Raw genomic sequence first — 14,447 nt, 5'->3', positions numbered from 1 at the left:
CCAGCAAGAGAAACAGACCCCGAAAGCAGGCCAGACCAGCACCACAGTGCCCACCAAGAACCAGCAGCCCGGGGAAGCAGAAAAATAGGAACCCAACCTCTCCCGAAACCTAAGCAGGCGACCCCAAGCAGGAGACAAGCCAGCCCCAGGGAGGAAAGGCCACAGGCAAAACCCCGCAAGCCAGGACCACAACATCGCGGCCCAGGACACAGCCAAGGAGCTCCAGCACTCAGCCCAAAGCAAGGTCCCGCAGACAACCAGGGCAAACGCAGCACAAACAAGCACGCCAGGAAGAACCAAGCAGAAGCGTAGGCAAAGGCAACACGGAATGGAACCAAGAGAGCCAAAACAGCAGCAGGATAACAGAGAGGAACAACCAGGCACTGCAGCCACAGGCCCTCCCAAAAGGATAAGCAATGGGCAGAGACCCACCGAAGCCATCAAGAGGCACCGGAGCCACGAACTCCAAGTACAGGCCAGGGCCGAGAATCCCCAAAGAAAAGGACTACAAAGAGCCCCAGCACCAGGAAGCCCCCGGACAACCAACCGAGCACTGAAAAAGAACACCGCCAGAGCAGAGCCACATGGACTAGCCCCCAAGCGCGTAGCACAAGCACAAGCAACAAGTGCCAGTACCCAAGAGACAGAAAAGCACGTGAACACAGGCATGCACAGCCGGAAGCAGAGCAACCGAGCAGCCAAGCAAGTGCCGAACACATATGGCAGCAGAAAGCACCCAGCCACTCCACCAGACAACCGAGAGGAACCGCACCAGGCACACTGAAATGCAACATGGCAGGAACGCCGTACATACGACCACCTAGCCAACCAGAAGCCGGAGAAAGCAACGAAGCAGGAGTAGCCACTGGGCTCCCACACACCGGCAAAGGCAATCCTAGCCGGGTCGCGCCCGGTCGAGTAAGCGAGCGAGCCAAGCAGACCCAGCAACATGACACACACCCTACAGGCCACAGAGTACAACCCACCGGCACACCACCGCATCCATAGCAAATGGACGCACCGACGGAGGTTCCAGGCACCGAAAACAGATGGCAACCATAACCCAACCCAACGGGACACATGGAAACGCCAAAAAACGAGTGCAGTGAAACAAAGGAAGGCCTGGCACCAGCAAGGCACACACAAGCAGGCATGAACACAGCCGTGCGCATGGCCGCAGCAGGAACGTGCACACAGTAGAACCAGGACCAAGCACAGGGGGAGACCGAACAAAGAAAGGACAGAGGCAACGCCCATGAAGTGTCCGCACTGACGAAGTGCACAGGAAGAACGACAGAGGAGAACAGCGCCCAAAACTGAGCGCACGCGTCCCGGAATCACCTCAGAACCACTGGCACAGGCCACCGGGCACGGTCCATCGGCTACACAACGGCAGACATGCACAACGAGGAGCATGAACCAAACATCAGGAGGTGAAACGCAAGCAGCTCCCGCGCAGAAAAAGAGGCCACACAGAGCAGCGCCAACAACCGGAGACTCTGAAACCACCAAGCCACACCTGAAGGAGGAGCTCACTGCAGGGAGGCAGCAGGAAAAGGCCAATCCACAAACAAACAAACGTCCCGTGTGACACTCTCAGGAGGAGCAGCGTTTGAATCACAGCACCCTTTCGGGCCGTAGTAATTCCAACAATGCTGTATGCGTGTCAGCAAGAACATATCACTGCAGACACCAGCCCCAGACCGTCTTCACTCCAAATCATACCACAACGCATGAAGGAAAGCACCTTATATTTTTAATATTACTTCAGGCAGCGATGGAAGGGCAGCACATGGAATACAGAGATTCGCGCATGATGACGCAGTTTGAGCAAATGCAGAAGCCGGGACTCACACCCATGTTCACTTTACATAAGGCAGAGCAACTTAGCCAGCAGGGCTGACTCACCAGCTTGGGAAGGCATATTCAAAAAACAAACCGCTATGCGGGACTCACCCGGGGGACTCCATACAGCAACAATGCCCCCCCCACCACCACCTTCCACACGAAGCCGCTGGCAGACCAAAGCAGCAAACCCACCCCCACAAGTCCGGGGAGGATACAGGAAGGCAGATACAAAATGCTCGGCATCCACCCAACCAAGCCACAGGAAGAGGAGCAAGCAACCCGGAAGGACCCGGGAGGCCGGCTCACCAGCCGCAAAGGGCTGTCAGGAATCGTCACGTAGGGAAGACAAAGAGCCGGCCGAAAACCAAGCCTCCCAGCAAGCCCAGCAGACCGGGAGGCAAGGAACCAAACACCCCAACCGCACAGCCAGGCAGCCGGATGGGGTGAAACAGGAGAAAAAGCCACTCAAGCCCAGCATGAGCAGCACCAGCATCCACATCCAGATTCTGTCGACAGACAGAAAAAAAGAACAGGGGGAATGCTGGGTAAGTCCTCCTTATGTACTCCCAGTGGAAGGGGCGGGGTAAGTGTCCCAGCATTCTTTTAGTCTTTTTTCTGTCGGGAGATGGTTATCTCCATAAGTATTGAATGGGACGAGGACATAAGGGACCTGGGGGTAATACTTAGTATTTTCTAGATAGGTATTCCATTTGAATCTCTGAAATACTGCTTCTTATAATTGTCTGCATCCTGATGGCACTGCTAAAAACCAGTAGCAGCCTACACGCCTTCACTGGCAATGGAGAAGCCAATCAACCCTCTCACGTGGAGTTTGATACTGGTCTTTCTGCCCTTAACCTGTTGCCTACTTCTGTACAACTGTGTCTAAAAGTTCATGTGAACCCGCATCATAAATTCACAGTCTTGCAATAGTTCTCATGAGGTAACCCCACTAGCCTCTCCCTTTGAGTGAGACACCTTCTCTCACTTACACAAGCCTCAGATGTCCATACTAAAAATTAAGTAACTGATACTTGGGGAGTTTACAAGTCGCATGCTATTTTTTATGGCAATACTGGGTAGCGTTATTTGCAAAGTGCTGTATTCCTGCACCATTACAATTTATACACCTTGGAACACAGGATAATGTGGTAATTCTATGGTGTTAAATTAGAATGTGTGTTTTTTCCACACAAATTCTACAAACTCTTACCTGGTGAACATCAAATTCTGCAAAAGTTTACCTGGTGAACATTGTGAGGGCAAAAACCTGCAAGGGTACGGCATTACTGCTGCAGTTATAATTCCAGTTCAGAGGCAAACCACTGTTTGTGCCCAAATCAGGATAAATTGTGGCATTGTACTGAGCCCCTGATACCAACAGATTCAATCATCCCTTCTGAAGGAATTACACAGTGTTGTACTAAGACAATAGAAACAAACCGAGTGCTCTGCCTTTGCTCTGAGACTTGTTTAGTGTAAACTGCCTCACAAGATATGACATTTGGTAGTGGGTACAATTTGAAGAAAGTAAGTAAAGTAATTTGTGTCTTGTGCCTGAGACTCTTCAGTGGTAAGACCTACCATACAGAAGGTTTCCATTACTGCAGCTTTCTAAGAAAATATGGTTTGGTGGCATTAGCTTCAAATTGCATGGAGAAGGGTACTTTCAGTTGGTTGTAAGAGGAAATTTAAAGTAAGCCTCCATAACCGCACCATAGAGCGTAACATCGAACGAGATTTTGGAATTAGGCCAAATTAGGCATGTTCCTGCTGTATTCAAAATAGTGTATGGTTGATCGTGCGTGAAAAAACACAATATTTAATTAATTAAACAACACTGAGTAATTTTATTCTGGCGACAATCTGCCTTTTCTGTGCAGGTTTTTGTGAATGTGCTTCATTGCTTTAGTAGAGATTCTCTGGTTTGATGTGAGATGTAATGGAACAATTCCTTTACCACTGAAGAAATCTTTTCAGGTCCACTATAAATTGAGAAACTATCTGTAAAAGTTATGGTCCAACAGCTAAAGGAACGGAACTGATTCTCTCTAATGTGAACACCAGACAACATCAAACTTGAAATGAAAGTGTAGCAGTCTTTGAAAAACAGCCTTTTGCCCTACCCTTTTGTAAAAAATAACAGTGGTCTGGAACATTTTAGAGCCCACTATATAATAAGACAGTGCCCCTTTAAAATCATGGCTCTCAAACAACGATTACCATTTAAAAGTTACCTGGCTCGCAGTCTTCAGCAACACCGATCTTTTCAGATCTACATAATAAAAGAAAGTTGTCAGTGTCATTAGAAAATCGTAATTAAACAGTGTTTTAGGAACAGCCGCAGTCTTGTACAGTAAGTATTAATGGTTAATAATTCATCATTAATGTAAAGGAATCATTGAATGGATCGACTGTGCTGCCTGAGTAGCAAATTCATTCCGAGCAATCATCCCTTTCAGAAATCAGGCTAAAACAATTGAGTGAGTGCACTTTTAAGGCCCAAGTAGACTAAATTCAATGATTCCTGGTGCTCGGGTAGTTGATAACATCCACACCTGGCTTAGAAAGGTAGTGAGAAGCCTACTTCTTCACAGTCCAATATCAAAAAGTACCTCAATCTCTAGACCAGTCAATCATTACCCACTAAACTTTTCCTCAATCAAAGGGAAGCAATTGAATCCGGTTATGATAGTCTTTTCAGGATCTGGCACTTTCCAGCTGTTATTCTTGATATGTAAACACTCAACGCTATGCTACCTAGCGGTGCTAGAGCAAGGAAGTATAAGCGCACAATCAAGATGAAAGATATAAAAAATAAAAAAAAAGACTAATTAAGTGATTCTTTGATTTGTTCCACACAACAAAATAAAACCCTATCCTGCTACTGGCCCCACCCTCTTTTAAATTCTAAACATTTGACTTTTTAACCTCATGAAATCTTCAGACTCACATTATTGATTAATAATGTTGGGAATGCAATGTTAAACAATTAGTAAACATAGTAACTTATTACCTGAGGTTGATAATTAAGGTGACTGATTACTAAAGCCAACAACACCAGGGCTGTTCCTTTAGCCTTCATTTTGAATTTAGTTTTTTTTATTGGATTACACAACAATAAATTACAAGTAGGAAATGTAAAAAGCATGTAGATAATTAACTAAGTACACATTGTTCTGCAAATCATCCTAAAAAGATTCACTAATTTACATTAAATTTACAATAACCTCCATCTCTGGTAGTGGACCCAATTCTTAATCTAGGGATTACCACCAATATATTTGCCTAACATCTATATCAGCATATCTTGAAGATACTGCTGACTGTAAAGCAATCATAAGGGTGTGTGTGCAATAATTAGGATCCTACTACTTCACAACTCATTTGCTGATGCAAACGTGTTCACCTTGTCAATAACTGGTGATGGTTACATTGTTTGATGTTCTCTCAATTTTGGACGAGGGAGAGACGCAGGTTTGCAATATTCAGGTTTTGCTCCACAGAGGCCTCAAAACTTGTCTTCTGTAAGACTACAATGCTAAGCACTCACATTATCTGGGACTTTAGAAAATATAGAGTATTGTTTATAACTTATCAGAGTTTGCTGTCCACCCTAAAGTGTGTACCTGGCTACAGACTATAAACAGGGCCGAAGGGACAGCCGCCAATTTTTTTATGTCTGTCCCATATCTGCCCAGCTCTAAATAAGCCACTTAATCTAAATGACATAAAACACTTCCCCTCCACCAGTCTAAAAGAAGTCATTAAATACAGATGAGATTGTCTACAGTCATGTTCGTTACAATTCAATGTCATGAATTCCTGTTGAAATGATAACAATGGAGGTTATTAATGGGACAGACCAGTGGTTAATTTGTAAAATAAAAAGTGCTGGGGCTCTCCTCGGGAGGCAGCGCTAACAGGAGAAATGTGCTGGTGTAACTGCCTCATGACTAGAGCCCCAGCACTTATTAGTCTGGAGAGCACTTGGCCTAATGGCTAGAGCTGCCGATTTTGGAGCTGGGGAACCGGGTTCGAGTCTCAGCGTGGCTCAACATCCTGTGATTCTGGAGAAAATAAGGATGCCTTCCGAATGAGTGTGTCCTTAACTGGTACTATGAGCACCGGAAAGCACCTGCTCAAATTAAGCACTGGGACAGACACAACTTTAATGAAACAGGCGCAGATAAACCTACAGTAAAACCAGCCTAGATCAAATATAATGCTAAAGATGGCACAGCCAAATCATGTGTGCCGATTACAGCATGGGCCCATGTTTAAACCAAATTGTGAAAATAATTTTCTTGAAGGCAAAGAAATTTCCGGATTTCAGTTTTAACTAGGTAGAAATGGTAAAATCCTACCTAAACAAATTATGTGTTACTGGTGGAAAATGGTAAGAATAGATTTTCTCTAGATTTGTATGGCTTTGCCTCTCCTAAATCCTAAGCATCATACCTGCAAACCTGTGTAACATACTTGAAGTATCAGGCTTGTATTTTTCTATTTCCACTGCAAGACCTAAGGATACTGAGTATTTCTTATATCTCTTTATTATCCCTATTCTTTGTATACACGCACAATGCTGTAGAGCATGATGATTCAGCATGTTGTTGGGTGTACTTTGAAATTATAATAAGCAACAATGACTAGGCTAATCTGGGTACGAAACATATAAAGGGGCTAAGCTGTTTATATACGTCCTGAGACAATCACAGTGAGATTACATACTGAAGAAGGCCAGCAAGTGTCTCTGACCACTCTAGGGAGCTTTCCAGCAGAAATGAAAGGTGCTGAAGACATTCAGTCAAGAAAAGCTCAGCAGGTGACAAGCCTACCACCAGATAAACCATGTCATGCATGTCAGGTGCTGATTTAGGAAAAACAACTCTTGGGTTATAACCCTTGCATTGTGTCCAGCAGATGAAGCACCAAAGAGACCTTTGGAGAACTACATAGGTTTGATATGTTTATTGACCGATTGCCTTTATGCTAAACATTGGTGAAACTCCACATGTGTCAGAATGTGTGCACACTGATAGGCACTGAATAAAAAGAAAAACGAAAACCACCACCAGGATTCAGCCGAAATGAACACTGAAAACAGGAAGACCTAATTAGGCTCTGTAATAGCTCACACATAACTAACAAATCTAAAGAGTGAAACTACTAACCTGCTGGCACGTGATGCTCCGACCACATCAGGCACATCCAGTCGCTGCGGTTCAATATCATCTCCCGGAATGCATCCATCATTCTTCATAGGTTCTTTGGGAAATTTATTACCTGGTTATGGTAATGCAGCAGATTTCATAATTAAATTAAGTCAAACCAGCATCAGTAAATCAGGATTACAGTTAGCCAAAAAGGTTTAGCTCATGAACAACGCTCTAGGTTAGAACTGACAAGCAATGGTTATTGCAGTCACAAGAAGTACATGCAAATGTCTGTAAATACATATATTGGCTAAAAGCTCAATTTTGAACCTTGATGACTTTCTTCTGGGTCACAGTGATTATTAATGTTGAACACTGGCATTGTTGACAGATTGCATGACAACATAGCTTTTTCCATGTTATGACAGCATAGGGAATGGCTCGCCCATTTGCAGTTTGATATTAATTGTGTTTTGCTTAGTCTTACCATATAATAGCTTGACAGGATAACTGATACTTTGTTATTGCTTAATTGCCTCCTTTCTAGACAAACACACTTTCAGTTATTTCACATGCTTAGCCACGAGGCTGCCTAACTGTGCAACTAAGTGTTAAAAAGAGAGCAACATCGATTAGAAATTGCAGGTTTTAGCTAATTTGCCAATTTCACCCTATATTAGTAAAGCAGAGAGAAAGAAAACAATCACTGGTAAAGACAATCAGCCTGATATCAGTTGCCGAACTTTGCCTTTGCCAATGCTTGTTCCCCCCCCCCTTTTTTTAATGGCTATTGTAAAACATTATTACAAAAACCATGACAAAAAATGGTTTATGCATGGATGGCGATTATGAAATGTTTCTTTTTAATATTGTCTTACAAAAGACATTTAATGATGGCTGCCTACATGGGTGCTGGAGCATACATGAGCAGCCATCTTTGAACATGTTTTACAAAAGTAAAAAACATTCAGAGATGACCACCCATGCATGCATGTGAACGTGTATGCATGGGCACCATCTATGAATGGCTTTAAAGCCCATTCAAACATGAACACTACCTTCCTTCCACATCAAGGCGCAGTGAGGGCACAGTAGTAGTGTCTGGAGAGCTACCTGGCACTCACAAAATGTTCCTAAGCGTCAAAGGAAATTAGTTAATTTCAAAAAGGGCATATTGGTAAAAAAAAAAACCCTGGTACTGAAGGGACTATTTTCTGAGTTGGTGCGGTCATTCAACACAGAAAGGATTCAATGGTTGAAGTGGACTGAACATTGCGCCATGTTGTGTACTGTAGTGGGCAGAAAAACAGTGTCAAAGATACAGTAGCAGACTATTGCATGAAGAGGGCTGACTAGAGTAAGTATATCGAGATATGTAGCTTCATTAAAATCAAATGCCAAATCTAAAAGATGATGCACTGATAGTATTTCACAATGTCAGTGAAATGAATACATTATCACATTTGTGACATGTCAGTCTTATTTATTCCAGACTTTTCTCCTTATAAACAAGGCAATGGTGCCAGTAACAGTGTACACTTTTTAATTATAGAAAGGTAAAAGGGCTGCCCCCATGCACTGCAGACTCTGCATGGTACCCACAAAAGCACAGGGGCCTCCCTGGGCTCAGTCGTGGATCGGCCATTCTACACGATTATGGATCATTTCCTGCACTAAATTCAAGACAAAAAACAGTTCTGAACCTTTTAAATTATTTCCTACTGCCCTAACACTGGCTTGAGATGAAACTGAAGAGGTGATTTAACAGATATTCTATTTACAACTTTCATTAAGATAAGTGGGCTGGACATGGTTGTGCTCTGCCCACATGGCCACGGCCCTATCTTTTGTAGAAGTACAATAACTGCAAGAATGGTGGTCTAGTGTTAGGGAAAAGAATGTAAACATACCCTGTACAAGGAAGACAACTGCAAACTGCACTCACCTTGAGACCGAGCCTCTATCAGGAAGTTAATAAATTACAGTGGGTTTAATTCATGGGCGAGAATTATAACTGATTTACCCAAAATAATGACACTACTTTTATCGACCTCAGGACGTTGAAAGGATGGATGATCCACTGGGATTTGACTCTATGATGACCAGGAGGTCAATCACAGATCCATATAGTGAAAGCATTAGCCGAATGAGCCACGTGACCCACCTGCATCAAATTCAAGTTGCAATTCTGTGCAAAAAAAATGTAATGTTACGAGTCAGGTACGATGTGTGGCATTTTATGGCTCCACAGGGCAGTTTTTTCACCAAGTTAAAAGGGTTTTGGCAAAACACGTAAATATCAGTTAAAATAAATATTGTCATTCCATGGTTGTAGTACCTTCTCTATCCAAACCTATTCCTTCGTACAACTTGCACTAAATGTTTTGTGCTCGTGGCATATAAATGAGTCAAAACTCAACCTATTATTATTGATAGAGGTGCACTGAGTGCAAATGCGAATTATGTGTTATGAAAAAGAAGGAAGGGAAGCTTGGGGAGGTTTTGTTTTTCATTACCCAGCGATTTCCCTACAAAAACATAAATGGGTGATGATGGAACGAGAGCCCATATAAACACGAGTTAATGAATAGCGAACCTTCTGCATGGTCCTGAAAAGATCTGATGGCTGTTAGTGCTGTTTAGCGTCACATCAATAAACTAAAGCGTTTATGTGAAAAATATCACAATTCATGTAACTGTGTGCAAAGAAAGAGCTTGTGTGCATTCATATTTTTAACTGATAATGAGTTGCTCTTTATACAGCCTAGTGTTGCTTCCTGTCATTTTGTCTTGCAGTTCTTGCATTTATTCCTTCCTTTCTTTGTCCAAAAGCAGGTGGGAGCATTGAGAACGGCCGTTTTTAGATATGGCCAAAAGACAGCTGTAGCTGTCTCGCCATCTTGATGACTTTGTTTTGTATACGCTCCGGGGCATTTGGTCAGCTCTCTTAATGCACTGGTCTGCTCCAGTGTCATTCACGTTTTGCTTCCGTACACCAAAACATGCAGCATGACACACTATGTCAACCCATGTCATCCACTGGCTGCCTTGCACTGTGAGTGAAAGAGTTTTGCTTGGTCACATGAGCGCAGCTGCCTGAAAAGGAGTGCACTTCAGTGCCTCATCTAGTGTGCCTGGTTCTGGTCCACTCTTCTAAATGTATATTTTTGCTTATCGCATATGTTTGCAAAACAATAATTAACAGCAGTGCATGCTTGGCAAGGCCAGACATGTTGGCTTTGCCAATGCTTGTTAGATGTATGCTTTGCAACGATCATGACAAGGTTCCCAAGCTATAACATGCAAGAGGTACAGCTGGTTATGTAAAATAGCAGATAGAAGAAGCACCATGCGGCGTTATCTGTGCTCATAGACGAAATATTAACAGCTAAACATACCTGAAAAAATTCTCTCATCAAACATCCTATTAGAAGAGAAAAGAAATAGTAAATTTGGTTAACGAGGGAAAAAGTTCTATTAATCTGTAAACATCTCAATCGTGAGGCATCTTCATCTCCACCAAATAAATTCTCGTATAATGGCCTTTGTTCAGGAAACAATTACAGACTCACCTGTAACAACTCTGTACCGGCTGTGTATGTACTCAACAGTACCCTGCCCCCGAGGCAAATCAGATATGACTCATAAATGTACAACCTGCGCACTAATTTTAGATTTGGAGGTTTTTACAGTATTGAAATGTTTATTTTATTTTATGTTTACATTCATGCTTAAGCGTGCACTACTAATGAAGCACAGACCAAGAGAGGAGGAGACATAGGAAACGGGTAAAGAAGTAGTTCTGGTTTGAACGGAAAGTGATTTCAGAGTTTTAGAGAAAACACCAGGTGGCCTACTCCTTCTCCACCTTTTCATGTGGGAACCGATAGGGGAATGATGGAGGTGTGAGGAGTGCGAGCTAGGAATAGCAATAGGTAGGAGGGTTTAATGGCAGTGATCCACAGGTGTGAGACTGGCCAGGCGTTGCCAAAAGATGCAAAGAATTTCAAACTTCTGGCACAAACTATGGACCATATTTAGTGTTTGCCAGATGGGGTACTCCATTACAAACGCAGTGGAGTACCTGTCCGCCAAACTCCCAGCTCCTAGCTCTTTTGACAGTCGGGAGAACCATCATGTTTCTGAGACCGGACCCTCTCCTGGGTCTTCTGGCAGAAACATTTGACCAGCCTGATTAACACTGGGACATCGGTCAAAGTAACTCAAACCATCTGCCCAGTTTAAGGAGGATATTTCCACATATTTTTTCCTGTTTGGGCCTGCTAGCAACAGCCTGGTGGCCCCAGACAAGAGCCAAATAAGTGCCTGCTACAGACTGGGAGAAAACTACCAGAGTGGCAGGAATATTTGATTTTTGATTTTCAATAGCAAACACCCACTATGGGCGTTTGTTTTTTGAAAAAGGAAAACATTTGCGGTGCAAGCAAACTGAACATGGCTTCAGCGAAGCAAAGCTTCAGTGTCTTCAGAAGAGCCACTATGGGGACGGCATTGCTGAAGGCATCAGAGATGTCCACCTCCCTGTTGGATATGTCTAAATATGGCGGGCTGCACTATGCCAGGGGAGTGGAGTAAATCCCTCTGCTGACCTGGTGAAACGGATCACAGCCAGCCAAACCCTAAATAAGCCCCTATGTTGGTAATACTGCCATACACTCTTTTGGAAAATTGCCTTGCCGTGCACAGAATATCCTAAGAACAGCAGGGAGTGAAGCTTTCTGCATCATACCTGTGCCAGAGTCAGGGTCCAACATTAGGCACTGGGTGTAAATATAAATAGTTGAGTCCTCAGTAAAGCTAGCTGGTGACGAGTGGACCCAGGTAACGTAGCATGTAACATAGTATGTACCAAAACATTGGATTTAGGGTAAAATACTGGACTATGCAACAGATTGTCAAAAACGGGTATGTGCCAAGTTTACACACAGAGGATGAGGTTCAAGCGCTGCAAATCTCCACAACAGTCAAGTCCACTATCGTATATAGACCTGTCCTGCAACAAGAGTGAGGCTTTCAGGAAAGGGCTGCTTGACAAATAATAGTGATACAAAGAGCAATTGACAGGTTTGTGGCCTATACTGTTCTGGACGGCATTAGTAAAGAGTCTCTAATCGCCATGTACAATAAATAAGTATTACGTTTACCTTATTTCTCAGACAACAACACTTCCAATTATATATGTCAAACATATGAAGTTCCTGGTAAGAACATTTCTCCTTTTGGACAGGGCACGTAAATTATAGAATCAGAAAAATGTCAGATTTCTGCAACTGCAAAATGAGAGCGTAGAAAAACAGCAAGTGCAAGTGGACATGTTTTTACTTGGACTGAATCATGAGAGGTCTTTTTGAGCCTTCGTTCATACAAGGTGGGAGGGGTTCGCTATTGGATGCACTCTTTTCTGTATGGAGAAAGCTATATGCCAATGAAACTCAAATTCAGATCTGCCTGGAAGCTCCTCCTTCATACATCAGCCTAGACCAGTGAGCGAATGAAAGCTTCTTCTACCTTAATGGAACTAAAAGGAAAATGTACTTTCTTGTTTTCCTAGTTCTGCATCGTAGGTATCCCCACTGAAGTCATAAACACAGAATATTATTGGGTATTTGCAGGGATCCCAAAACCCTTTGTCTTCAATTATTGAAAGCCAATCTTTAGATGGAGGAAACCATCTCAATGTCCATGGAATTAGAGGTACCTCCATTAAAAACATGACAAGCCTGCTTGTTACTGAATTTGTCTGGCCCACGAAAGGCAGCTAATCAATATAATGTGACCACATTTCAGCATCTGACAAGAGGCAACCCTCAACACCGACTGAGCAAATTCAAAGAAAGGAAAAAGGAACGTGTCAGTTAAAGAGTTCAAGGACTGCAGGGAAAATGCACTGTTACTTTAAGGAGCCAGCAGCTTCCCTTCCTAGCATGCCCTGTACTGGCAGTTTGCCTCACAGCATCAGTTCTTTTTGAATGGCGATAATGGATAAAAAGAAATATATAGCAAATGTATTGATAACTGGGGAGAAGGGGGGGTTATTTAAGTCTTCAGTGAGGATTCCTACGATGCAGAACTAGGAATACAAGTAAGTAACTTTTCCTTCTGCCTTGTAGGATCCTCACTGATCATCATAAACAAAAAATGGAGTATAAAGCATATCCCTTACTCGCAGGTGGCAATACCAAGCTATAAACTGTAACAAGAATGTAAGATATGTCTAAGTAGGTGTGTGGCAAGTAAGGACCCTTTACATTAAACAGATTTTTCAAGTTGCCTGACCCAGCAAAGCATCAGCTCTTGAATCTGCATTTAAACAATACTATTTAGCTAGAGTATGAACCGATTTTCGTGTAGCTGCTTTGAAAGTTCTGTAATTGGGATGTTTTTATCCAAGTGACAGAAGCAGCCTTACTATGCCTAGAGAGAGCTAAAGGGGTGCCTGGCAGGCGTTTGTTAGCCAATTGGTAACAGAGTAATACTGGAAATGAGCCATCTAGCTATGGTTTGCTTAGATGAAGCCATACCAGTTCTTACAGGTCCATAATTTATGAACAACTAGTTTCATTTTGCGAATTTCTTTAGTTCTATCTTAATAGAACTTAAGAATTCTTCAAACATCTAAGGAGTGAAGAGTCCTTTCTGCTGGTTAAGAAGGGTTATTGAAAAACAGTGGAAGTGAAATTGTTTGATTGATGTGAAAATCTGACACAACCTTTAGCTTGGACGTTTTGCTTCTTTGAGAAAGATCATTCAATCTGAATGAAGATTTAAGTGTCTGAATGATTTCAGGAGCGATGCCCTCAAATTCAAGAAGTTTATGCTGGGGTGAAAAATGTTCCCTTGCATCCTCGACTTGAGGTTGTGTGTTGCCCAGCAACCTCTTGTGGGGTCTGCTGGAGAGATAAAGTAGCTATGGATTACACCAATTTCTGGGCCGCTCTGGTGCTATTAGAATCAATAAGGCATCCAATGTTTTGAACTTGATTAGTACTTTTGCAATTAAAGGAATCGGTGGAAAAGCATAGAGAAAATGTTTCGATAATCAATCGAAGGGCATTGTCCAACGAGTTTGGTTCCCCATTTTTGATGCGAGGTTTGGGTATTTTGCATTTTCACCTGTGCCAAATACGTCTGTCGGGAAACCTCCAGTCTTGGAAAACATCTAATAAGACTGCATTGTTTAATTCCCATTCATGATTGTCTATGAAGTATCTGCTTAGTAGATCAGCTTGACAATTTTGAATGTTTGGTAAATTAATTGCTTGAATCGTTAGATTACTTGCCAGTAACCTATTCCAGATTGTTAGAGCTTCTAGAAACAGACTCCTTGATCTGGTGCCCCCTTGTTTGTTCAGATAGTGCATGGTTGTGGTACTGTCTGAATAAGTATACTGCTAGAGATTAAGGATGGTAGAAAAGCCT

At 42.8% G+C, this 14,447-nt stretch overlaps 1 protein-coding gene across 4 annotated transcripts in view; it reads right to left on the bottom strand.

The window, feature by feature from the left end:
* Positions 1–14,447, bottom strand: part of GTF2IRD1 (GTF2I repeat domain containing 1) — a 1,036,986-nt gene that overhangs the window by 458,604 nt on the left and 563,935 nt on the right. For all 4 annotated transcript variants that reach the window (XM_085649787.1, XM_085649789.1, XM_085649788.1 and 1 more), the window contains 3 exons: positions 10,406–10,431; positions 7,026–7,137; positions 4,086–4,123 (listed from right to left, as the gene is read on the bottom strand). In XM_085649787.1, the coding sequence (XP_085505913.1) occupies positions 4,086–4,123; positions 7,026–7,137; positions 10,406–10,431 (176 nt within the window). The remainder of the gene's footprint in view (positions 1–4,085; positions 4,124–7,025; positions 7,138–10,405; positions 10,432–14,447) is intronic.

Source organism: Triturus cristatus, chromosome 3_2 (assembly GCF_964204655.1).
Source record: "Triturus cristatus chromosome 3_2, aTriCri1.1, whole genome shotgun sequence".
NCBI lineage: Eukaryota > Metazoa > Chordata > Amphibia > Caudata > Salamandridae > Triturus > Triturus cristatus.
Note: the sequence above shows the minus strand (reverse complement) of the source record. Positions and strands in the feature narration are given on the sequence as shown.